Source organism: Anolis sagrei, chromosome Y (genome assembly GCF_037176765.1).
Source record: "Anolis sagrei isolate rAnoSag1 chromosome Y, rAnoSag1.mat, whole genome shotgun sequence".
Taxonomy (NCBI): domain Eukaryota; kingdom Metazoa; phylum Chordata; class Lepidosauria; order Squamata; family Dactyloidae; genus Anolis; species Anolis sagrei.
In genome coordinates, this window is record NC_090035.1 from 15,065,328 (window position 1) to 15,091,475 (window position 26,148).

Below are 26,148 nucleotides of genomic sequence, written 5' to 3' on the forward strand. Positions count from 1 at the left end.
CTTTTGCAGAAGCAAACGAGAAGCTTGGCCTCTCATTGAACATCGAGAAAAACAAAGTGCTTGTCTAGCAAGCACCAGCCTATTTATTTATTTATTTATTTATTTGCAGTATTTATATTCCGCCCTTCTCACCCCGCAGGGAACTCAGGGCAGATTACAATGTACATATATATGGCAAACATTCAGTGCCTTAGACACACAATACATATAGACAGACACTCTGAGGCTATTTAACATTCCAACTTTTTCTGGCCACCAGGGGAGACGTCGCTTCACCGTCCATCTGAAACACCGATGAAGTACTTCCTCATTCCCCGCATGATTGCTGGAGATTTTTATGGCCTCATAAATTAGTTACCGTATATACTCGAGTATAAGCCGACCCGAATATAAGCCGAGGCACCTAATTTTACCACAAGAAACTTGGAAAATGTATTGACTCGAGTATAAGCCGAGGGTGAAAAATGCAGCTGCTACTGAAAATCATCAGTAGGTTAAATGTTTTTGTGTATTTACATCAAACTGTAATTTAAGATAAGACTATCCAACTCTGATGAAACCATTATTCTAATCTTCTTCAATGTGCTTATGCATCCTTCCAATAATATTAGAGTAAAATAATAAATGTAATAATAATAATAATAGAATAAATAATTGAAATTTAATAACTATAATAAGAGTAAAATAATAAATGTAATAATAATAATACATAGAGTAAAATAATGTGATAAAATAATAGTACAGTAAAATAATATATAGGTAATAATAATAATAATAAATAGAGAAAAATAATAAATGTAATAAAATAATACTAATAACAGAGTAAAATAATAAATAACCTTGACTCGAGTATATTTTTAAGCCTAAAAAAGGGGCTGAAAAACTAGGCTTATACTCGAATATATACACTAAATTAGCCTCCCCACAAAGTGGTACCTAAATTTCCTACTTGACAGATGGAACTGTCTTTCGGGCTGCAAAGGTCGACAACAAGCTACACAAATTTGGTCGGAAGCTCACTCCGACCCAGGTCAGTAGTGATCTTAATGCAGCTGACACCCAACCAGCTGCACCAAAGTCCCGGTGCCAATCCTTCTGCAAAGCCAGAAATACAGCTTAATGGTGTAATGTTAGAAAGTGTTGACCATTCCTGCTCCCTTGGCAGCCACTTCTTCACAAAAGACAGCATTGACACTGAAATACAACACCGTCTGAGCTCTGCGAGTGCAGCCTTTTTCCAAATGAAGCAGGGAGTGTTTGAGGATTTATTATATACTGTACAGTAGTGGCCATCGCAAACTAGAAAAGCAGACTCTCTGAAGAATCAAAGTGACACACTGACTCACACACATGGCCACAAAAAATAAGGGCTGTAAAGTCCCTGGCTTCCACAATCTGTCTGGAGACTACAACCATCTCCCACAGCAGTTCCTGGACCACTTGTACAGCAGGGACAGTGTTGCAGCTTCTGGCCACCAAGGGGAGCATGCATCCAAACAAAAACTTTGCTAGGTCTTACTTTCAGGGGAGGCCTTAATAAAATAATAATAAACTTTTATTTATACCCCGCTCCATCTCCCCCAGGGGGACTCAGTGCGGCTTACATGAGGCCACGCCCAACAATACAATAAACACAATATAACACAAAAGCATAGCAAAAATCGAAAAAAGGGCAGCTGCAGCTAGTATATATAATGTAATGTTCGTTTGTGGGATTAACAGAACTCAAAAACCACTGGACGAATTGACACCAAATTTGGACACAAGACACCTAACAACCCAATGTATGTCCTTCATTAAAAAAATTATTTTGTCATTTGGGAGTTGTAGTTGCTGGGATTTATAGTTCACCTACAATCAAAGAGTATTTTGAACTCCACCAGTGATGGAATTGAACTAAACTTGGCACACAGAACTCCCATGGCCAACATAAAATACTGGAAGTGTTTGGTGGGCACTGACCTTGAGTTTGGGAGTTGTAGTTCACCTACATCTAGAGAGTCAAGCTAGGATGGATCTGGACCAAACTTGGCACCGATACTCAATATGCCCAAATGTGGACACTGGTGGAGTTTGGGGAAAATAGACCTTGACATTTGGGAGTTGTATTTGCTGCGATTTATAGTTCATCTACAATCAAAGAGCATTCTGAACCGCATCGAAGATAGAATTGGACCAAACTTCCCACGGAGAATCCCATAACCAACAGAAAATACTGTGTTTTTCTGATGGTCTTTGGCTACCTCTTTGACACCCCCTCGCGACCCCCCCAGGAGTCCCAACCCCCAAGTTGAGAAACGCTACACTAGGAGATAGGACTATGTAACATACCAGGGAGGGCATCCAGGGATGAGGTAGGGTTTAATTGCACAAACCATAAAATAAAGTGCTTCTGAGGTCATTTTGTGCAAAGTTTGGTCAGGGAGTATCTTACATTCAATCACTGAAGGCACATTGGAATAACCAGGTTTTCAGGTTCCTCCTGAAGATTGCCAGCGTGGGGGCTTGCCTAATGTCTCTGGGGAGTGAATTCCAGAGCCGGGAGGCCACCACAGAGAAGGCCCTCTCTCTCGTCCCCACAAGTCACTCTTGCGATGCAGGCGGGAGCGAGAGAAGGGCCTCTCCGGAAGATCGAAGAGGTCGTGTGGGTAGATGGAAATGCGGTTGCGCAGGTAGGCGGGTCCCAAACTGTTCAGGGCTTTGTAGGTCAAAACCTGCACCTTGAATTGGGCCCGGAAAATAAACGGCAGCCAGTGGAGCCTTATATTTAGCATATCAGCAAAACCTCTACTAGGTCTTATTTTCAGGGGACGTCTTATTTTTGGAGAAACGGGGTAATAAATAAAATTGCCTTTCCCAACTCGGAACAAACAAGTCTGTGGCGAAGCAGACCCACGGATCAACCCGGGAGGCGGATGCTTACTTTCAGCATCCAGAGAAACTGCCTAATCTTCATGGTAGGTTCATGCGGAGGGAGGGGACTCGGTCGGCAGAAATCCCGGTATATCTCCCAACACTTGTCGATGTAATTGATGGCGTAGACAGCTTGCTGCCGCTCACCAAACAAAACTCCTGTGGATGTAACAACATTTGGCTGTTGGTTTGTTGTAAATCATAGAATCCTAGAGTCAGAAGAGACCTCAAGGACCATCCAGTCCAGGAAAAAACACAATCAAAGCACCCCTGAGAGATGGCCATCCTAAGAAGGCAGGCTACCTTTGATCTGGCAGGCGTTGGGAGCAATGTTCTCGGCCATCAGTTTGGAGAAGCACTTGAAGAGGCGGGGAGTTGTGTCGCTGGGTGCGAGAGAGGAGAAGACAGCAGTTTCACACATTTGGAAGAACTCGTGCCAAACTAATTGGAAAATATTTCTGGGAAAACGCCAATTAATCAGGAAGCAAATAAACAAAGACATAAAGAGGCATTTGGGTTTCCTTCCTGGATGTTTAGGAAGGCCTCTTCTGAGAGGGCATCTATACCATGTGTGGGCCAACTTGGGCCCTTCAGGTGTTTTGGACTCCGACTCCCACCATTCCTAACAGCCTCAGACTCCTTCCTTTTCCCACTCAGCTGCTTAAGCGGCTGAGGGGGAAAAGGAAGGGGCCTGCGGCTGTTAGGAATGGTGGGAGTCGGAGTCCAAAACACCAGGAGGGCCCAAGTTGGCCTAGGCCTGGTCTACAGTCATCCACTTCCCTGGGAATAAGGCCATTTGGCTTAGAAACAATGGGATTTGTTTCTATGTAGACTGAGCTGGGGCCAACACAGGAAAGGCCACTTACTCAAACTCCTTGTGGTAGATGTGGAAGGCCAAATAAATCAGATACGTCAAAAACATCCGCAGGAGTAAGGTCTCATATGGGGAATGGATCTCTTCCGGCAGTGTTTTGTCTACAAAAGAAAACACGAAACCCATCCGACAAAAGGAGGTATTGTCAGAATCAGTTTGTCTGCAGGAGATAACAGTATCCTTATATTCCTTGTATTGGACTCCTGGCCACTTGGATTAAATGGCTTGTCTGCTCCGTAGATTTGATGCCATCTGATACCACTTTAACTGCCATGGACTCCTGGGAGTTATAGCCTTGCAGGGTCAGCAGACCTCTCTGTGAATGACTGGTGTATGTATATATCTATATAAATAAAAATGTAGTGTTCGTTTGTGAGATTAACATAACTCAAAAACCATTGGACGAATTGTCACCAAATTTGGACACAAGACATCTAACAACCCAATGTATGTCCTTCATAAAAAAAAATGATTTTGCATTTGGGATTTATAGTTCACCTACAATCAAAGAACACTCTGAACCCCACCAACGATGGAATTGAACCAAACTTGGCACACAGTTCTCCTATGACCAACAGAAAATACTGGAAGGGATTGGTGGGCAGTGTCTTTTGGTTTTGGAGTTGTAGTTCATCTACATCCAAAGATCACTGTGGACTCAAACAATGATAGATCTGGACCAAACTCTACAAGAACACTAAATATGCCTGAATGCGAACACTGTGGTTCCCTCTTCAAGAGAGCCCTGTGACTCCCACCAATGGCAAAACACAGTCCCCCCATGACCTACAGAAAATACTGGGTTTTCTGCAAGGGAGTGGCCAGGATTTTGGGAACTCTAGTTCGCCTACAACCAAAGGGCATGGTGAAACCAAAAGAAGCCAGGCACCACAATACATAGCATAGATACCCAGGGAAAAGAATAATGGAAAGGGGAAACACTGCATTACATTAAAAGCAAGGCAGTGTTGAACTAAGCAGCAAAACTGCAGCTCTCATCTGTCTTTGCACCATGCTGATTCCCCCCAGAGGGAGGTGCACCGTTCCTGGAGGCACTGCAATACCAGGTCGATGCGTGGAGTGGATGGAGCAAGCCCCTATTCCATCTCCCAGGCCCAAAAATCCATTTAATATATAGTCCTCAAATAGAGGACGTATCAGATATTAAACTGATAAGAACAGATACTACACTTGATCTTAGCCAAAAGGCCGAGAAGCGATACCCACGCCTTCCCAAGCCGACCAAGTCCCTCCTTCCAAGGATATTCCAGGTTACGGGGAGCGCCGTGAAGACGCACAAGCATCTGGAAGCATATTTACACTTTCTGCTCGGCAACCCTTTCCAATGTGCTCCACAAACCGAATCCTTTCCAACACCCAAGTAGACACATTCATATAAAAACAATTTAATCCTAGATTTTATGTGTTTTGTCCACTGTGGAAATTTCAACTTTTTCCCGTCTCCCCCTTGGTGTGTAATTTGCATGATCCCGCCCACTTCCTTTCCCGTGAAGCCCTGCGCTGCTTGCGTTGATTCCTTACAGGGAGGCCAGCGCAGACTTCCTTAGCAACCACCGGCAGAACTGCTCTGCCTTAGCTCCGCCTGCTTTCTGAGCCCGGGCGGTAACCATGGCAACCCCAAAGATTCCAAGACAAGCATGCTTTTCTGTTCAGGAAGAAGCCCTTGACGCTCCATTGGGACTCTTGCAAATTGCATGAGAAGTCTTAAAAATTTGAGGGTTTCTTTTTTGCATAACTGACACAAAACCAGTTTCTCCTAAAGTTAGAAGAGATCCCAAGGGAAATAATGTTAGGATCATATGATTTTAATGTTCTATTAGGTGGTTTAATTCTTAATAATAATAACAACAATAATAATAACGTAATAATTATAATATTTGAGCTATTTAATAATAAAATAGTAATAGTAATAATAATTATTATTATTATTATTATTATAATAAATAATTATAACATTTTGGCTATGTAAACCTCAATACACAGCCCAACAAAATAATAATAATCTAAAATAATTATAATTATAGTGATTATTATTTTGTTGGGCTATGTAATGGCGATTGTTGATGTTGTTTGCCTTCAAGTCACTTCTTACTATGCCACTGCATAGAACGGGACTGGATTTTGGTATCGAACAAGATTCTGGATGCAATAAAATGTCTTTTATTGTATCTTACGATTTGTTCCATTGATTTTATATTTTGTTATATGGTGTTGATTGTGATTTGTGTATGTTTGTAAGGCATTGAATTTGGCCACTATTTCTGTGTAAACTGCTTGAGTCCCCTCAGGGGTGAGAAAACTGGTATATAACTACTGTAAATAATAAATAAATTAAATAAATCTATAACAATATATTATAATATTATATATTATATATTGCATGTAATATTACTAATATTACTGGCTGACAATTTGCTACCGAGCACAATTCAAAGTGCTCGCTTTAGCCTATAAAGCCCTAAGCCAGTGTTTCTCAACCTTCCTAATGCTGGGACCCCTTAATACAGTTCCTCATTTTGTAATGACCCCCAACCATGAAATTATTTTCATTGCTACTTCATAACTGTAATTTTACTACTTTTATGAATATGATATCCAGGATGTATTTTCATTCACTGGACCAAATATTATTATTATTATTATTATTCCCAGGTACACTCCAGTGGACCCATGGCATCAGTTGGGGCTTGCATCCAGAATCCTCCTCGATTCCAAAATCCACTTCCATTCTATCCAATGGCATAGTAAGAAGTGACTTGAAGGCAAACAACATCAACAAACCCCATTACACAGCCCAACAAAATAATTATTATAATTATAATGATTTTTGATTATGATTATTTTGTTGGGCTATGTAATGAGGTTTACATAGCCCAAATATTATTATTATTATTATTATTATTATTATTATTATTATTATTATTGGTGCCTTTGTTTTTAGGCCTATTCCTGAGGTTCTTTGGGGCACTGATTCAGAAAACTGCATTGGATAGACTGCATCAGTTCTAGTGTCATAGATAGGGTTATTGTGGTTTTCTATGGGCAAGCAACTGCAATATGGCTTTTGTTCTGTATCTCAAAAACTAGAGCTGATCAGGGGAAACTGGTGCAATTTTTGGAATCATAGGGTGAAATATACCCAGAATCGGGGCTGGGATGGGAGGCACCAACATGTTGTTCCTGCCTCAATGATTTCAATAAGATAAACGAACCGTTCAGGATCCGATCCATGTCAGCCAGAGTGAGGTTGCAATGGTGGAACCTGCAGTCCTTTAAGAAGCGCCAGAACTGCAGCTTCGTCATCAGGAAGGTGTTGTCGATTGAGCGGTCGTACCCCAGGCTGCTGTAAAAGGTGTAGATCCGCCTCAGTTCAGAGATGTGCCTCAGCACAGCAAATTCCGTCTGGAAGGAAAAGAGGGGAAAGTGCCATGAGACTTTTCTCACATCCAGATACCAACCAAGTCTAGTCCTGCTTAATTTGCAAAATGAGGCAGGATCTAGGACCTTTTGAGTATTTCAGTATTTGAGTATTATTAGCTTAGGTACCCGATGTTGCCTGAATTATTTGAAAAAGCCCATTTTCATTGTACAAAATGCATAAGGTTGTGGATGAACTACAATTCACATCATGCAAAGTTAACTCTGAGACACTCCATCAGTATTTATGTTGGGCAAGTTTGCTCTAGATGCATCATCACTGGGGTTCAGTGTGCTCTCATAAACTCTAGGATGAAATGTTCCCCATTTGAAAGCCTTCACTTGGGTGGTGGGCAGTATGGTGTTTGTGGAGGACATTGGCAGGGCTCTTGGATATGTTCACAGCACTCACTATAACCTGCAATGTCATTGGAGGGAGGGCCATTGGTGTCTCCTGAGTAGTGGGAGCTATAGCTGTTTGTGGAGGCAGGAGCTTGTTTGTGTGAGTGGACACTCCAGCCACACCTTTATCATATGTAGAGTCCTAGTCTCTGCTGCCCTGGAGACTAGGACGCAAAACAATGGCTTCAAACTACAGGAAAGGAGATTCCACTTGAACATTAGGAAGAACTTCCTAATTGTGAGAGCTGTTCAGGAGTGGAACTCTCTGCCTTGGAGTGTGGTGGAGGCTCCTTCTTTGGAGGCTTTTAAGCAGAAGTTGGATGGCCATCTGTTGGGGGTGCTTTGAATGTGATTTTCCTGCTTCTTGGCAGGGGGTTGGACTGGATGGCCCATGAGGTCTCTTCCAATTCTATGATTATATAATTATTATATTATTATTATTATTTGAAACATCACAAGATGAATCCACATTATTATTATTATTATTATTATTATTTATCCACTGCTTTTTCTCTCCATAAAGGAGACTCAAAGTGGCTATTTAGGCTATGATAGGGCAAACATTAGGATGGGGCCAGAGAGGAGATCCCCAACTTGCAAAGAATGGACCAAGTTGAAAGCCAGATTTGAAAACTTTTTTCTTCCTTCAGGACCTTAATTATATTCTCCCTTATCTCTCCCCCTTTTCACAGGCAGGAAACACTGCGTACCTGCTTGATTTCTTCTTTCCGGTCTTTTTCTGGAAATATAGCCAGCAATGTAGAAATGTCTATCTCAATATTGGTTCCCAAGGTAGAGGCATCACCTGGGCCATCAACCACTTTGATGCTCTCTGCACAGGGATCAAAAGGGGAAGAAATCAACATGGAACACTTCTAACTACTAAAAAAGACAAAATACCAGTAAGGGTTACGGAGGTTTTTGCATAAAGCTTGAGGCTGTTAGGAATTTGGGAGTTGAAGTCTGTTGCACTCCATAACAGGAAAGCTCTCTGACTTTAAACACCACACAGCTGAGTGGAATTGCAAGCAGTTTATTAAAGATATTTTAAAAGCAGTAGCAGTAAAAAAAAAAACCCTCCATAAAAATAGGTAAATCCAATTAGGTAGAAAGATAAGCAGGAACAAATAGTCCAGGAAAATTAGTCCATTAGAGTTCATGAAAAACAAATATTTATTTATTTACCATATTTATATACTGCCCCTCTCAACCCGGAAGCGACTTGAGGCAGTTTACGGTCTTTTACAAAAACTACCAAGGTAAAACTCCAAAATATGAATCATGAATCAAAAAGGCACTTAACACATGAATCTATCCAAGGCAAGGCTTCCAAGGACCAGGAAAGGTGTCTTGACTCAATTCCAACAATGCTTCGTCTGAACTAAAGATTCTATACTTGGCACTTTTATCCCCTAATCTACTTATCGTCCCAAGTGGCCAGGAACAGATTTCGTTTCAGCCTTGACTTTGTTATCAATCTCTCTCTGAGCCTGGCAGAATGCCTAGGAGATTGGGTTGTTTCTCTGTGCTGACTAAAAACATGCCTTCTATGTACTGGCTCATTAATTTCCGCAGCTGGCCCAGGTACCAAACTATTTTCAGGCTTATACTGAAAGGGTCTTTGAGTGAAATTAGCAAATGCTAAGCAAGGGGCTTTGAATGAAAATAGCAAACAAATGAGAAATACACCCTTTGTCTGTAGAAAAGGAGCAACACAGAAGAAAATGTTTTAAAAACAAGAATGACATGTAGAGGTCATACAAAGTTCAAGCTTACATAGGAAGTTGGGTTGTGGCTAAGCGCAAAGGTTGTGGTTAAATGCAAAGTCTGCCGGTGCAAGAAGGTACTTTCCATCAAAAGGTCAAGGGAAGGGGGGGTGGAAAGAGAGTACTTTCCATGACCAAAAAACCCTTGTATTACTTGAGTATAAAGGTCAGCAAAAACAGAGGAGGGGGCAGCAGTCTGTGAAAGCTCATACAGAAGTGCTGTCTGTCCACCTCATGCTGATCAGCTTGAATAAACGGTGTCTTACCTGAACCTATTGGACTCCGTGGATTTTTTCAAAAAGGGACCCCGCACCCTAAACCCGTGATCCCTTACAATACCATCATCCCCAAACCCTTCAGGAACATTCTCATCAGAAAAGATGAGAACAGGAACAGGAATCCCATTGTTACTCCCTGCATCAATAGCAACCTCATCATTAGAAACATCATCAGATACATGAACCTTATTGTTATTCCCAACATCCAGAGTACCCTGGTCATTAGACACAATCACACGCTGAACTCCAACAAAGTCCAAAACACCTGGAGGGTCCAAATTTGCCCATGCCTGGGCTAATCGCCCATTTTCAGCCAGAGAGATGCAAAGTGGCTTGCTCACCTTTGCCAAAGGGAATCTTTGTTCGAATGAAGCTCAGATCCTGCATATTTATGTCGTCAATTTGAAGAGTGGGATATTCGGCAATGTGGTCATATATAAATTCACCTTCGTACACATGTCCATTCTTGAACACAAGCTTACCCTAAAGGGAAAGAGAAACCGAGTGGGCACATCCATCCTACTTTTGCTTCTCTGTTTACATAATCCCGACCAGCATAATCCTGCCCACGATCCTATTTGCTGGGTAGTTGCAATAGACAATGAAAATATAAATGAAAGGTTTTAATGAGATGGCCTATTTACTCAAATCGAAAGCCCAATGGCTGTATGGCCATGCTCCAGAAACATTGTCTCCTGACAGCAGGCATCTTCAGAGGTTGTGAGGTCTGTTGGAAACTAGGCAAGTGAGGTTTATATCTCTGTGGAATAATGTCCAGGGTGGGAGAAAGAACGCTTGTCTGTTGGAGGCAAGTGGGAATGTTGCAATTGGCCAGCTTGATTAGCACTGAATGGCCTTGCAGCTTCAAAGCCAGATAGAAAACAATCAGGGCCAGCTAATATTTATTTATTTACAACATTTATAGGCCATCCTTCTCACCCCGAAGGGGACTCAGACCGGCTTACAAGATATGTATACATACAATATATTATGTTATTAGCATAGTACAATATCAGTATTAAATATTACTATATTATACTATACCATTATATTGTAATATTATTAGTACTATTACATGTAATGAGCCCCAGGTGGCGCAGTGGGTTAAAGCGCTGAGCTGCTGAGCTTGTTGACTGAAAGGTTGCAGGTTCAATTCCAGGGAGCGGCATGAGCTTCCACTGTCAGCCCTAGCTTCTGCCAACCTAGCAGTTAAAAAACATGCAAATGTGAGTAAATCAATAGGTACCGCTCCGGTGGGAAGGTAACGGCGCTCCATGCAGTCATGCCGACCATATGACCTTGGAGGTGTCTATGGACAACGCCGGCTCTTCGGCTTAGAAATGAAGTTGAGCACCACTCCCCAGAGTCAAGACATGCCTGGACTTAATGTCAGGGGACAACCTTTACCTTTACCTATTACATGTAATATAAATATATAATTATAATATCATATTATTAGTAGCAGTATTATATTGCATTACATTATAATATTATAAATATTATATGTATATACAATATATTATATTACCTTATATTATATTATTAGCATATCACAGGAGACAAGGTGGAACTGTCCCCTGGATCCCTCTCTCTTCACTCTGGCCCAGAGCGGCAGTTGGTGCTGCGGGAGGGGTCCCCAGCTAATGACTATAATATCTCCCAACAGAGGATTTCCCCAGGCAGGAAACAGCCAGGCTTTGAAGCTGCAAGGCCATTCGAGGCTAATCAAGGTGGTCAATTGCAACATTCGCATATGTCTCATTAGACTTTTTAACATTTTATCTTGTACATGTGGCCCACCCACAGTTACTGTGACTGTGTTTTTTGTTTATTGTAATATATATTTGTATTCTATTTTAATAGGACCAGACGTATGTTGTATGTTGTGTTTGCACCGTCTGTTTTTGATAAGGCCAACTGGCTAATCAATAAAAATTGTTGTTGTTGTTTATTATAATGTTATTTTGTTACTGTATTTTTTTTTTCTTTTCCATGTAATTTTGATGATGTTGCTTGTTGTTTATGTTTTGGTTTTATCTTGATGTTATATGTTGTTCGGGGTATAAATAAAGATGATGATGATGATGATGATGATGATGATTGTCTCCAAAAGACAAAAGTTTCTCCCACAATGGACATTCCACAGATATATAACCCCACTTACTTATTTTGCAACAGACCTCACGACTTCTGAGGATGCCTGCCATAGATGTGGGTGAAACGTCAGGAGAGAATGCTTCTGGAACATGGCCATACAGCCCGGAAAACTCACAGCAACCCGGTGATTCCAGCCATGAAAGCCTTCGGCAAGACAATACTGAATCACTGTGTCGTGAAATGACGCAGGTCTCAAAAGGTGTGTCTCCAACATGAAAAATTTGGAAAGCCCGGACACCCAATGCGGCTGCCTACCATGCCGTGCTTCTTGTTGTAGACCCACTCCCCGTCATACATGGCTCCGCTGGCAAAGAAGAACTTCCCGCATCCATGGCGGTCCCCGTTGACGAAGTCTCCCACGTATTCGTTCCTCAGGGGATACTGCGAGCCGGGTATTCTCTTCAGGTACCAAGTGTGGGTCCCAAAACCATGCTGAGAAAGGAGAAACATCGTGCTGTTCGTTAAGGGCAGCCATGCTCATTTTGGGCAAAATCGCTAGTCTTAAATCTTAACCTGGGCCGGGCTTTAGCACAGTGGGTTATACCGCCAGCTGCAGAAAATTGTGCCAAGTTTGCCTGATCTATCCCCTCTTCCTCCCTCCGTAACACTATTCCGAAACACCATTAACTTCGAAGACCTAAGGGAGTCCTCAGGGAATTTGTAGAAGGACACTGGGATTTGTAGTTTCAACATCCACACTTGGTAAACAAAACATAGAAAGCAAGTGGGCCGGATCTAGCACTGTATAATCACAGAGTTGGAAGAGACCCCAAGAGCCATCCAGTCCAACCCTCTTTCGCCCTGCAATAAAGGCACTACCAAACCAGTCCCAACAGATGGCCATCCCTCTCATGAGGTCCTTGATGCAGGCCTACCTGTATTCCATCCACCCACTTCCCAGTGTATTCCTGGTTCGTGGTCAGCCACCTCATCCGCCCTGATCCGTGGCGCATGTCCCTCTCCCACTGGCCTTCATAGATGTTTCCAGATTTGTAACTACAAAGGAGACAAACGAACCGGGAGCTAATTGAGCAGCAACCAGGTATATACTGACAATGCAAGAAGATACGGTGAGGGGCAGTTCTCAACCTCCATTGCGTTGTCTTGTGAATCACAGCAGAGCTTTCCAAACTGTGTGTCGGGACATGTGTCGCCTGTGGTACACAGGGGTGTTGCATGAAGAATGCTCCCCACAAACAAAGGCTGCCTGGTAGGAGAGCACAGTCAAAACCCTCCCAACAGATGGCCACTCAGCCTCAATACAAAAACATCCAGAGATGGAGACTTTGCTGGACTCTCAGGCAGTCTATAATTCATTAGAGTTGGAAGGGCTCACCAAAAGGCATCTAGTGCAATCCCTTTCTCCTATTAAGGAAGACAGAGTCAAAACCCTACCAACAGATGGCCATCCAGTCTCAATTCAAAAACATCCGAAGATAGAGAATTCATTGGACTCCAATGCAGTCTATAATTCACTAGAATTAGATGGAAGGGATCCCCAAAGGCCATCTGGCCCAACTCCTTTCTCTTATTAAGGAAGACACAGTCAAAGCCCTCCCATGAGATGACCACCTAGCCTATGTTTTAAAACCTCTCTGGGTTTAATCCATGCAGAAGTGGAATGCTGGTGCTGTTCAAACTGCTATAACTTTTATACTTTGTTGATTGAGTTGCAGTAATTAACACTCAAATTGATAAGTTTCTAATTAAGACAAGATAATATGTTTGTGACGAATGCCATGGAAACTATACAGGAATCCACTGCAGTAGATCAGAAGTGGAAAGACAAAATCTTGGGCAATTTCCAAGATGTTGTCGAAGGCTTTTATGGATGGAATCACTGGGTTGCTGTGAGTTTTCCAGGGCTGTGTGGCCATGTTCCAGAAGCATTCTCTCATGACACTTCGCCCATATCTATGGCAGGCATCCTCAGAGGTTGAGGGGTCTGTTGGAAACTAGGCAAGTGAGGTTTATGTATGTATAGAATAATGTCTTTTGCTGGCAAGTGTGAATGTTGTCATTGACAAGCTTGATTAGTGTGGAATAGCCTTGCAGCTGCAAAGCCTGGCTGCTTCCTGCCTGGGAGAATCCTTTGTTAGGAGGTGTTTTAACTAAAGCTTTGGATTCATCAAGCCCCGCACATCACATGATGTGTTCTGCATACAAGTTGAATAGGTTTGACTTGTGCAGCTCCCTTTTTGGGAGAAGATTTCTGATGGGGAAATAGATGAGTGGGTTGCTGTGAGTTTTCCTGGCTGTATGGCCATCTTCCAAAAGCATTCTCTCCTGAGGTTTCGTTCACAACTATGGCAGACATTCTCAGAGATTGAGGGGTCTGTTGGAACCTAAGTGAGTGAGGTTTATATATCTGTGGAATGTCCAAGGTCGGGAGAAAGAAGAACTCTTGTCTGTTTGCGGTATGTGTGAATGTTGCAATTGGCCACCATGATTTGCATTTATGGCCTTGCAATTTCAAGGCCTGACTGGTTGCTGCCTGGTGGAATCCTTTGTCGGGAGATGTTAGCTGCCCATGATTGTTTGCTGTTTCACCCACAACCCCTGTTGTGGGTGAAACAGGGGAAAGAATGTCTGGAGAAAATGCTTCTGGAACATGGCCAAAGGTAAAGGTAAATGTTTTCCCTTGACATTAAGTCCAGTCGTGTCTGACTCTGGGAGGTGGTGTTGATCTCCATTTCTAAGCCGGTGAGCCAGTGTTGTCCGTAGACACCTCCAAGGTCATGTGGCTGGCATGACTGCATGGAGCAGTTCCCTTTCCACCCGGAAGCCCCCGGTGGCGCAGTGGGTTAAACCCCTGTGCCGGCAGGACTGAAGACCGACAGGTCACAGGTTCGAATCCAAGGAGAGCACGGATAAGCTCCGTCTATCAGCTCCAGCTCCTCATGCGGGGATATGAGAGAAGCCTCCCACAAGGATGATAAAACCTCAAATCATCCAGCCTCCCCTGGGCAACATCCTTGCAGACAGCCAATTCCCTCACACCATAGGTAACTTGCAGTTTCTCAAGTCATTCCTGACACAACAACAACAAAAAAAATCTTCCCACCGTAGCGGTACCTATCGATCTACTCACAATTGCATGTTTTTGAACTGCTAGGTTGGCAGAAGCTGGGACTGACAGCGGAAGCTCACACCACTCCCCAGATTTGAACCTGTGACCTTTCGGTCAACAAGCTCAACAACAAGCTCAGTAGTTTAACCTGGAAAACTCACAGCAACCCAATTTCCAAGATGGTTCTAACTTTCAGAGAAACCTGTGATCCTCCCCATGACCAACAGAAGACACTGGACGGATGTGGGGAGGGGATTGGCTCTGGATGTTGGAAGTTATAGTTCGCCCACATCCAGAGAGCACTGTGAACACTATTTCCTAATACATAGCACTACAAAAGACCTTCCCTGGGCCATCAATGGGTAACTATTAGCTAATGCATGCAGAAAGGAGAGATACCCAGTGGAAAGAATAAAGGAACGACGAAACACTGCATTACATTAGAAGCAAGGCAATGTTTACTAAGCACCCAAACTACAACTCTCATCTACTTTTTGCACCAGTGTGATCTCCCCCCAAAGGGAGGTGCACCGTTCCTGGAGGCACTGCAATACCAGGTCGATGCGTGGAGTGGATGGAGCAAGCCCCTATTCCATCTCCCAGGCCCAAAAATCCATTTAATATATAGTCCTCAAATAGAGGACGTATCAGATATTAAACTGATAAGAACAGATACTACACTTGATCTTAGCCAAAAGGCCGAGAAGCGATACTGAACTCTCCCCAAACTGCCCAAGTCCCTCCTTCCAAGGATATCCCAGGTTACGGGGAGCGCCGTGAAGACGCACAAGCGCCTGGAAGCATATTTACACTTTCTGCTCGGCAACCCTTTCCAATGTGCTCCACAAACCCAATACTTCCCAACACCCAAGTGGACACATTCATATAGAAACAATTTAATCCTAGATTTTATGTGTTTTGTCCACTGTGGAAATTTCAAAACAATTCCCGTCTTCCCCTTGGTGTGAAATTTGCATGATCCCGCCCACTTGCTCTATCGTGACGCCCTGCTTGTGTTCATTCGTTTGCATAATCCTGCCCACTGCCGCTCTCGTAAAGCGTAACCCTTTCGCCACCCTCTTGAGCTGTGCAGGAGGCCGAGCGACGGGAAAGCCTTTCAGGCAAAGCAGGAAGCAAATAATAATAATAATAACAACAACTTTCTTTATACCCCACCACCATCTCCACAAAGGAGACTCAGGGCGGCTTACATGAGGCCAAGCCCAACAATACAGCAATGCAAATAGAGTGACGGGAAAGCTTTTCAGGCAAAGCAGGAAGCAAATAATAATAATAATAATAATAATAATAATAATACTCAGTTCTTGTGGGTTTTTTCGGGCTATATGGCCGTGTTCTAGAGGCATTTCTCCTGACGTTTCACCTGCATTTATGGCAAGCATCCTCAGAGGGTGAGGTCTGCTGGGCTGGGAAAAAGGGGGTTTATATATCTGTGGAATGACCAGGGTGAGACAAAAGGCTTTTGTAAGATGGGCTAGGTGTGAATCTTTTCAATTGACCACCTTGATTAGCATAGAATGGGCTGACTGTGCCTGGAGCAAACTCTTAATGAAAGGTGATTAGATGTCCCTGCCTGTTTTTCTCTCTGTTGTTTTAATTTTAGAATTTTTTAAAACTGGTAGCCAAATTTTGTTCATTTTCATGGTTTCTTCCTTTCTGTTGAAATTGTCCACATGTTTGTGGATTTCAATGGCTTCTCTGTGTAGCCTGACATGGTGGTTGTGAGAGTGGTCCAGCACTTCTGTGTTCTCAAATCATATGCTGTGTCCAGGTTGGTTCATCAGGTGCTCTGCTATGGCTGATTTCTCTGGTTGGAGTAGTTTGCAGTGCCTTTCATGTTCCTGGATTCTTGTTTGGGCGCTGCGTTTGGTGGTCCCTATGTAGACTTGTCCACAGCTGCATGGTACACGGTAGACTCCTGCAGAGGTGAGAGGATCCCTCTTGTCCTTTGCTGAACGTAGCATTTGTTGGATTTTCTTGGTGGGTTTGTAGATTGTTTGTATGTTGTGTTTCCTCATCAGCTTCCCTATGCGATCAGTGGTTCCCTTGATGTATGGCAGGGATACTTTTCCTCTGGGTGGATCTTCATCTTTACTCTTGTGGCTTGTTCTTGGTCTTGCAGCTCTTCTGATGTCTGAACACGGCCATATAGCCCGAAAAAACCCACAAGAACTGAGTGATTCCGGCCATGAAAGCCTTCGACAATACATAATAATAATAATTTATTTATTTATACCCCACCACCATCTCCACAAAGGGGACTCAGGGCAGCTTACATGAGGCCAAGCCCAACAATACAGCAATGCAAATAAACAACATATAACAATAATAAAATATAAAAAATAAGATACAAGAAACAATATAAATAAGCATTCATATAAGCAAAACCATTCCACTCCCGTCTGCTGTTGATGGAGATGTGTCACCAGGAGGGCTTCAAGGGCAATGTGAAAAATTGTACAGAAAATTGTATCCCAGGTGGTGATTTGGTGAAATTCTCACTTTCGACCAGGTATGGGCAAAATTGGGCCCTCCTCTCTCCGTGAAGCCTTGTGTTCTTATTTACTCTTTCAAGTCAATTCCTACTGCTGCGCCAAATAAGATGGATTTGCACCAATCAGGATGCTGAAGTGGGTTAAACCCCTGTGCCGACCGACAGATCGCAGGTTCGAATCCGGGGAGAGGGCAGATGAGCTCCCTCTATCAGCTCCAGCTCCTCATGCGAGGACATGAGAGAAGCCTCCCACAAGGATGGTAAAACATCAAAACATCTGGGCGTCCCCTTGGGAACGTCCTTGCAGATGGCCAATTCTCTCACACCAGAAGCAACTTGCAGTTTCTCAAGTTGCTCCTGACATGAAAAAAATTAAATAAACTTTTGGTGGTCTCCCATCCAACTGCTACATAATTATGATTTAATTATGGAAACCCCGGTTAAACCCTTGCGCCGGCAGGACTGAAAACCAACAGGTCGCAGGTCCAAATCCGGGGAGAGCGCAGATGAGCTCCCTCTGTCAGCTCCAGCTCCTCATGCAGGGGCATGAGAGAAGTCTCCTACAAGGATCAAAACAACCAGGCATCCCCTGGGCAACGTCCTTGCAGATGGCCAATTCTCTCACACCAGAAGTGACTTGCAGTTTCTCAAGTTCCTCCTGACACAACAAAAAAAAAAAAAAAGGATGCAATTGGGGGGAAACTCACCATCGGATCCCCCATCCGCTTTTGACATTGTAGACGAAGTCCCCTTCGTACCAAGAGGAGCCTTCCTTGTTGTAGTAAATGGTGCCCTGGAAATCAAATTAGGACAGTGTAGGTCAGGCATAGGCCAACTTGGGCTCTCCAGGTATTTTGGACTGCAACTCCCACCATTCCTAACAGCCTCAGGCCCCTTCCTTTTCCCCCTCAGCCGCTTAAGCACAGTAGCTTTTTACACACAACAGCCTTCACACTGGAAGTTCCTCTCACACTGAGGCATTCTCATACTGAGGCCTGCTAACACTGACAACCACCTGCTAACACTGAGGCAAATTAACACTGAGGCCTACTAACATACTGAGGCCTTAATCCCACAGAGGGCTACTTCTGATGGCTACTAAGCTACAGGCACACTTGTTTATATTGAACTGCAGCGTTTGCTAAGACACTGCATCCATTTAACCCTTTGAGTGCTTGACTCACATTTTTGTAATTAAAAATACCTAGGTAATTTTTAATATTTCTGACATATTTATCTGCTGAAAAGATGATATACTAAATTGCTGGTGGTAGTTTAAGCTGCTGAGGGGAGAAAGGAAGGGGCTTGAGGCTGTTAGGAATGGTAGGAGTTGGGAGTCCAACACACCTGGAGAGCCCAAGTTGTCTCATGCCTGACCCAGGCGATGCTGCTGCTTGCATTACCTTGCCGTGCCGCTTGCCATCGACCCACTGGCCGATATAGGAAACAGGGTACGTGCCACACTTATACATGCCAAACCCGTGCCGGATGCCGGCCTTCACTTCCCCTTCGTAGATGCTGCCATCGGGCCAAGTGTAGCTGCCGTGCTGCATCTGCAGGTTCTTGACAAAGTTCCCCTAAAATCCAAAGAAGAGAAGAGAGATATTTGCTCCCGGAACAAAGCATATTTTATTTGTGTTGTTGAAGGCTTTTGAGGTCAGAATCACTGGGTTGCTGCGAGTTTTTCGGGCATGTACGTCCATGTTCCAGTAGCATTCCCTCATGATATTTTGCCTGCATTTGTGGCTAATCCATTAGCCACAAAACATCTTGGGAAGTTCTGTTGGCACTGCCTTACCTCGTACTTCACTCCATCCGCCCACGTGTAAGTTCCTCGTCCATGCATGAGGCCTTCGGAAAACATGCCCTTCGAAAGGAAAGACAGGTTCATCAATACTTCCACAAGTACGACAAGCAGAAAAGAAACTCAAAGAGGCTTACATTAAAAGCATTTCAATACCATTTGAGGAGCCCCTGGTGGAGCAGTGGATTAAACCGCTGAGCTGCTGAACTTGCTGACCGAAAGGTCGCATGTTCAAATCTGGGGAGCAGGGTGAGCTCCCACTGTTAGCCCCAGCTTCTGCCAACCTAGCAGTTCGAAAACATGCAAGTGTGAGCAGATTAATAGGTACTGCTACGACGGGAAGGTAATGGCACTCCATGCAGACATGCCAATGGCCACATGACCTTGGAGGTGTCTACGGACAATGCCAGCTCTTTGGCTTAGAAACGGAGATGAGCAGCAACCCCCAGAGTCGGACAAGACTGGACTTAACGTCAGGAGAAAACCTTTACCTTTACCTTACTAATACCATTTAAAATCTACAAACATTAAAATAGAATTAAATATCAATGGTATTGATACACCTCCAAAAAGTATAAGATTAATAGAAAAGGACAGGTTAGTTGATCTGCATTATAAAGGCAGTGAAAAGAAGTATGTCTAGGTTTATATGTACACGTAAGTATTGCTGCTTTTCTTTTTTTCTGCAGGATTATTTTTCCGTTTTTCTTTTGAAAATTAAAAATATTGGGGGAAAACAAAACAAAATGAAAATAGAACCCATGCAGCTGAAAATGAAACCTACCCACCTTATATACATTGCCCCCTTGAAAATATGCTATTCCTTCTCCCTCGTACAATCCACGGACTTTGTCGCCTTCGTAGCTACAAGGAAAACAAACGAATCAGGGTTCAATCCAGATCTAAGAGAGCCTTTGAGGGGCATCTATGCTTTAGAATAGGTGTCACAAGGAATATAATATTTATTTATGACATTTATATGCCGCCCTTCTCACCCCGAAGGGGACTCAGAGCAGCTTACAAGATATATATATACATACAATATGTTATATTATTAGCATAGCACAATATCAGTATTATATATTACTGTACTATACCATTATATTGTAATATTATTAGTAATATTACATGTAATATAAAATATATAATTATAATACCATATTATTAGTAGTAGTGTTATACTGTATTACATTATAATATTATAAATACTATATGTATATACAATTATATTATATTATATTATATTATATTATTAGCATAGCACAGGAGACCAGGTGAAACTGTCTTCATGGCCCCTCTTTTTTCACTTGCTGGACTGTAATTAAAAGTTGCTAATGAGAACTGAAAAAGTCAACTGTGATAAGCACTGTGACAGTGATAAGAGAAATGTTTACAATGTTAAGAACGAAGTCAACACAAAGGCTAACACCAATCATGAAGAGTAAACATCTGGCCAGGAAACTGAGATCGAGCTGGGATGGAAGACTATCATTATTTTACAACTTTGGGACTACATCAGCAAAATATTCCTATATAAGTGGCGCAGTGGGTTAAACTGCTGAGCTGCTGAACTTGTTGACAAAAAGATCACTGGTTCGAAACTGGGGAGTGGGGTGAGCTCCCACTGTTAGCCCCAGCTTGTGCCAACCTAGCAATTCAAAAGCATGCAAATGTGAGTAGATCAGTAGATACCGCTCCAGTGGGAAGGTAATGGTGCTCCATGCAGTCATGCTGGCCACATGACCTTGGAGGTGTCTACGGACAACACCAGCTCTTTGGTTCAGAAATGGAGATGAGCACCACACCCCAGAGTCGGACACGACTGGACTTAATGTCAGGGCAAAACCTTTACTTAAGTGACCATATGACATTCCAGAAAGTGTGACAGACAGAGACACTCTTCACCCCCTATGCTCTGCTCCATTAAGAAGGAGAAAGATAGTGCGTGTATGGAGAGTAACAGGTCTGTAATGGAAAAGCAGGATTCTCTGTTCACTTTGGGGTCACCGTATGATGCAAATCCAATGTGCACCCTAATTTTAGCGAGGTCATTTAGCCAAACAAAGGTGAGCATTAGATATGAGAACACAGGGAAATTCCTGAGCTTACCTTTCCACAATGAGCCGCGTGAGGATGGGCTCCTCGTACTCGATGGGCTCTGGGACCGGCACCACTTCTGGCTCTTTCGGCTCCTCCTTGCCCAGCAAAGAGGCCGCCAGCTGATCGTCCCCTTGATTTCCTGCTGCCAAAATGGTCTGTAGGGAGCTGCCGGCGTCGAGGGGCGCATCATGTGCCGCAGGCGGGGGCAAAGACTTATCTCCCTTTTTGCTGTCTTTCTTCTTATCTTTCCCCATCCCAGCGAGGCTACGGAATCAAGCCTTCCTGCTGTTCGCATCCACTTCAAATGTCCCACTTCGTGGCGGGCACGTCTTTGGCGAGAACCTACGAGAATCATATTGTTCAATGTATTGTCGGAGGCTTTCATGGCCGGATTCGTTGAGTTGTTATGAGTTTTCCAGGCTGTCTGGCCATGTTCCAGAAGCATTCTCTCCTGATGTTTTGCCTGCATCTATCCTCTGAGGATGGCTGCCATAGATGCAGGCGAAACGTCAGGAGAGAATGCTTCTGAAGCATGACCAGACACCCTGGAAAACTCACAACAACCCAATCATACTGTTAATTTTCTTGTGGATGATTATCTTTTATTTATTTACCATACAAATATATTGAAAATAATAAGTGTGCTTTGAATTTTCCCCCCACAGATTTCTTCCTATATCTATAGGCCCACCTTACCTATCTAAACGTATCTCCCTCTATGAACTCCCTCGGAGGTTAAGATCATCCGGGGAGGCCGTGCTCTCGGTCCCACCTCCTTCCCAGGCACGACTGGTGGGGATGAGAGACAGGACCTTCTCAGTGTTGGCCCCTTGTCTATGGAACTCCCCCAAAGAAATCAGATCAGCCTCTTCTCTCCTGACCTTCAGGAAAAAAACTGAAAACGTGGCTTTGGGACCAAGCTTTTGACAAGTAATTGGAGCAGCTCAGTAAGTGACCATGGATCAATGTGATTGACAAATGGAATGGCCCTGGATTGTGATTTGGATGGTGTAATTTTAATTGAAGTTTTAATTATTTGGTTTTAATTGTAATTGTTTATTTTTTAAATATATCGTACAAGAATCAATCAGGGCCAGCTAACACCTCCCAACAAAGGATTCCCCCAGGCAGCAATCAGCCAGGACTTGAAACTGCAAGGCCATTAAATGTGAATAAAGGTGGCAAATTGCAACATTCATACATATCTCAAGCGGACAAGAATTCTTTCCCCCCACTCTGGATATTCCACAGATATATAAACCCCACTTGCTTAGTTTCCAACAGACCCCTCAACTTTAGAGGATGCCTGCCATTGATGTGAGTGAAACATCAGGAGAGAATGCTTCTGAAAGATGGCCATACAGCTAGGAAAACTCATAGCAACCCATTCATCTATTTTCCCACCAGAAATATTCTCCCAAAAAGGGAGCTGCACAAGTCAAAAGATGGGAAAACTATGAATGAGGGGTCCTCAAACTAAGGCCCAGGGGCCAGATATGGCCCTCCACGGTCATTTACCCGGCCCTCACTCTGGGTCAACCTAAGTCTGAAACTACTTGAAAGCACACAACAACAACAATCCTATCTCATCAGGAAATAATGCCTGACTACTCACTGGAGAGAAGGATATTAGAGGCGAAGCCAAAGTACTTTGGCCACATCATGAGGAGACAGGAAAGCTTAGAGAAGACAGTGATGCTGGGGAAAATGGAAGGCAAAAGGAAGAGGGGCCGACCAAGGACAAGATGGATGGATGGCATCCTTGAAGTGACTGGACTGACCTTGAAGGAGCTGGGGGTGATGATGGCTGACATGGGCTGGTCCGTGAGGTCACGAAGAGTCGGAAACGACTGAACGAATGAACAACAGATATTAAATTGATGGAGTTGACATAGCAAGCCCCTATTCCATCTCCCAGATGTTAGCTGGCCCTGATTGTTTGCTGTCTGGACTTTCCCTGTTGTGGGCAAAACATGGGAATAATTTCAGGAGAGAATGCTTCATTCAGGAACATGGCCATACAGCCCAGAAAACACAACAACACACCAATCCCTTCATGAGCAACAGAAAACACTGGATGGGTCTGGGGAAGGGATTGGCTCTGGATTTTGGGAGTTGTAGTTCACCCACATCTAGAGAGTGGAGCCCCCGGTGGTACAGTGGGTTAAACCCCTGTGCCAGCGGGAGAGGCGGGTGAGCTCCCTCTATCAGCTCCAGCTCCTCATGTGGGGACATGAGAGAAGCCTCCCAACAAGGATGATAAAAACATCAAATCATCCGGGCGTCCCCTGGGCAATGTCCTTGCAGACTGCCAATTCTTTCACACCAGAAGCAACTTGCAGTTTCTCAAGTCTCTCCTGACACTACAAAAAATATCTAGAGAGTGCTGTGCACACTAGCTCCTAATTCATAGCGCCACTTAATATCTTCCCTAAGACACAGGAAGAAACTAGGCATACTGTTGGCACTCCTGATCCCAAAGGAAGAAAAAATACCAAGTGAAAAGAACAATGGAATGGCAAAAACACTGCATTCCATTATAAGCAAGGCAACGTTTACTAAGCACCCAAACTGCAACTCTCATCTGTCTTTGCACCATGCTGATTCCCCCCAGAGGGAGGTGCACCGTTCCTGGAGGCACTGCAATACCAGGTCGATGCGTGGAGTGGATGGAGCAAGCCCCTATTCCATCTCCCAGGCCCAAAAATCCATTTAATATATAGTCCTCAAATAGAGGACGTATCAGATATTAAACTGATAAGAACAGATACTACACTTGATCTTAGCCAAAAGGCCGAGAAGCGATACCCACGTCTTCCCAATCCGACCAAGTCCCTCCTTCCAAGGATATCCCAGGTTACAGGGAGCGCCGTGAAGACGCACAAGCGCCTGGAAGCATATTTACACTGTCTGCTCGGCAACCCTTTCCAACGTGCTCCACAAACTGAATACTTCCCAACACCCAAGTGGACACATTCATATAGAAACAATTTAATCCTAGATTTTATGTGTTTTCTCCACTGCGGAAATTTCAACTTTTTTCCCGTCTTCCCCTTGGTGAAAAATTTGCATGATCCCGCCCACTTCCTCTATCGTGAAGCCCTGCTTGTGTTCATTCGTTGCCACCCTTTCAAGTGGTTTCTTTCTATATACCTATCAAGTATATATTCATAACTGGGGGGAGGGCGGGGGAGGGATTCTTGGTTAGCCAATAATAATAATAAATAATGATTAAATCCCGTCTAATAAGTGCTAAGCTGTACTTACAGAGAGGCCAGTGTGCAGGCTTCCTTAGCAACCGCCAGCTGAACTGCTCTGCCTTAGCCACGCCTACTTTCTGGGCCCGGACCGTAACCATGGCAACCCTGAAGATTCCAAGACAAGCATGCTTTTCTGTTCAGGAAGAAGCCCTTCACTCTCCATTGGGACTCTTGCAAATGTAATGTTTTGCATTGCTTGAGAAGACTTAAACATCGTAGGTTCTGTTTGGTTTTGGTTTTGCATAACTGACACAAGTTAGAAGAGCTCCCAAGGGTCACATTCCTTTGATCCGTGTCTGCAGAGGCGGCCCTAGGTAATTTTCAAAGGTAAGCAAACATTATTTTGGTCCCCCCCCCCCCCAACCAATCACTGAAAAATAAAAGGTAGAAGGTAGAGGTGAAAAGGCCCCCTGCTGGGATCTGCACGCATTATTCGCTGATATAACACATAGTCCTAGACACTTGGTAAGTGTCTGATGTGTGATCCAATACAACTCCCAGCATAGTGATTTGTTCGCTGTGTACTAATCTTGTTGTGTTTCAAACAACAATAACAACAACAACAACTTTATTTGAGAACACAGAAATTTGAGAACACAGAAATGCTGGACCACTCCAACAACCACCATGTCAGACTACACAGAGAAGCCATTGAAATCCACAAGCATGTGGACAATTTCAACAGAAAGGAGGAAACCATGAAAATGAACAAAATCTGGCTACCAGTATTAAAAAACTCTAAAGTTATAACAGCAAAACAGCAGAGGGGAAGCAATCAGGCACATCTAATCACCTCTCAACAAAAGATTCTCCCAGGCACAGCCAGGCCTTCAAACGCTAATCAAGGTAGTCAGTTGAAACATTCACACCTAGCTCCCAAGAGTTCTTTGCCCCAACCTAGTCATTCCACAGGTATATAAACCCACTTTCCTACTTCCAACAGAACTCACTACCTCTGAGGATGCTTGCCATAGATGCAGGCAAAACGTCAATAGAGAATGCCTCTAGAACATGGCCATATAGCCCGAAAAAACCTACAACGGCTTAATTAGTGTTGTTGCCTGGAGGCATCCTTTGTATGGGAGATGTCCACTGGCACTTGATTGGTTGCTGTCTGGAATTCCCCTGTTTTTGAGTGGAGTTTAAAGGAGATAATTTGGATTATATATGACTGTGGAGAAGGGGTTTAATACAATCCCATTTGAAGCAGATAATCCGGATTGTAGATGGCAGTGTAGAAGGGTCTTAATATAATCCAGTTTGAAGAAGGTAATCTACATTTTATATGGCTGTGGAGAAGGAGCTTAATATAATCCAGTTCAAAACAGATATTCTGGATTTTATATGGTCGTGTAGAGGGGTCTTAATATAATCCAGTCCAAAGCAGATAATCTGGATTTTATATGGCAGTGAAAAAGGGTCTTAATATAATCCAGTTCAAATACAATAATCCAGATTTTATATTGCAGTGGAGAAAGGTCTTAATATAATCCCGTTTGAAGAAGATAATCTGCATTTTATATAGCTGTGGAGAAAGGGTTTAAAACAATCCAGTCCAAAGCAGATAATCT

At 43.4% G+C, this 26,148-nt stretch overlaps 1 protein-coding gene and 3 non-coding genes across 4 annotated transcripts in view; all 4 read right to left on the reverse strand.

Moving 5' to 3' along the window:
• The window catches only part of LOC132782033 (radial spoke head 10 homolog B2), a 38,409-nt gene extending 13,763 nt beyond the window's left edge, over positions 1-24,646 (reverse strand). The window contains exons 1-14 of the mRNA XM_067462330.1: positions 24,585-24,646; positions 21,327-21,659; positions 20,006-20,081; positions 19,212-19,280; positions 18,817-18,990; positions 18,121-18,206; positions 12,704-12,824; positions 12,084-12,260; positions 10,013-10,154; positions 8,338-8,459; positions 7,021-7,210; positions 3,780-3,888; positions 3,217-3,296; positions 2,924-3,072 (exon numbers count right to left, since the gene is read on the reverse strand). Coding sequence (XP_067318431.1) covers positions 2,924-3,072; positions 3,217-3,296; positions 3,780-3,888; positions 7,021-7,210; positions 8,338-8,459; positions 10,013-10,154; positions 12,084-12,260; positions 12,704-12,824; positions 18,121-18,206; positions 18,817-18,990; positions 19,212-19,280; positions 20,006-20,081; positions 21,327-21,571 — 1,740 coding nt within the window. The 5' untranslated portion in view covers positions 21,572-21,659; positions 24,585-24,646. The remainder of the gene's footprint in view (positions 1-2,923; positions 3,073-3,216; positions 3,297-3,779; positions 3,889-7,020; positions 7,211-8,337; positions 8,460-10,012; positions 10,155-12,083; positions 12,261-12,703; positions 12,825-18,120; positions 18,207-18,816; positions 18,991-19,211; positions 19,281-20,005; positions 20,082-21,326; positions 21,660-24,584) is intronic.
• LOC132782192 (U2 spliceosomal RNA) lies at positions 4,818-5,008 on the reverse strand. The gene has a single exon (XR_009632037.1). It is a non-coding gene; the product is annotated as a U2 spliceosomal RNA (small nuclear RNA).
• On the reverse strand, positions 15,419-15,609 carry LOC137095734 (U2 spliceosomal RNA). The gene has a single exon (XR_010908894.1). It is a non-coding gene; the product is annotated as a U2 spliceosomal RNA (small nuclear RNA).
• Positions 23,933-24,123, reverse strand: LOC137095735 (U2 spliceosomal RNA). Its single transcript, XR_010908895.1, has one exon. It is a non-coding gene; the product is annotated as a U2 spliceosomal RNA (small nuclear RNA).
• Positions 24,647-26,148: the final 1,502 nt, after the last annotated feature.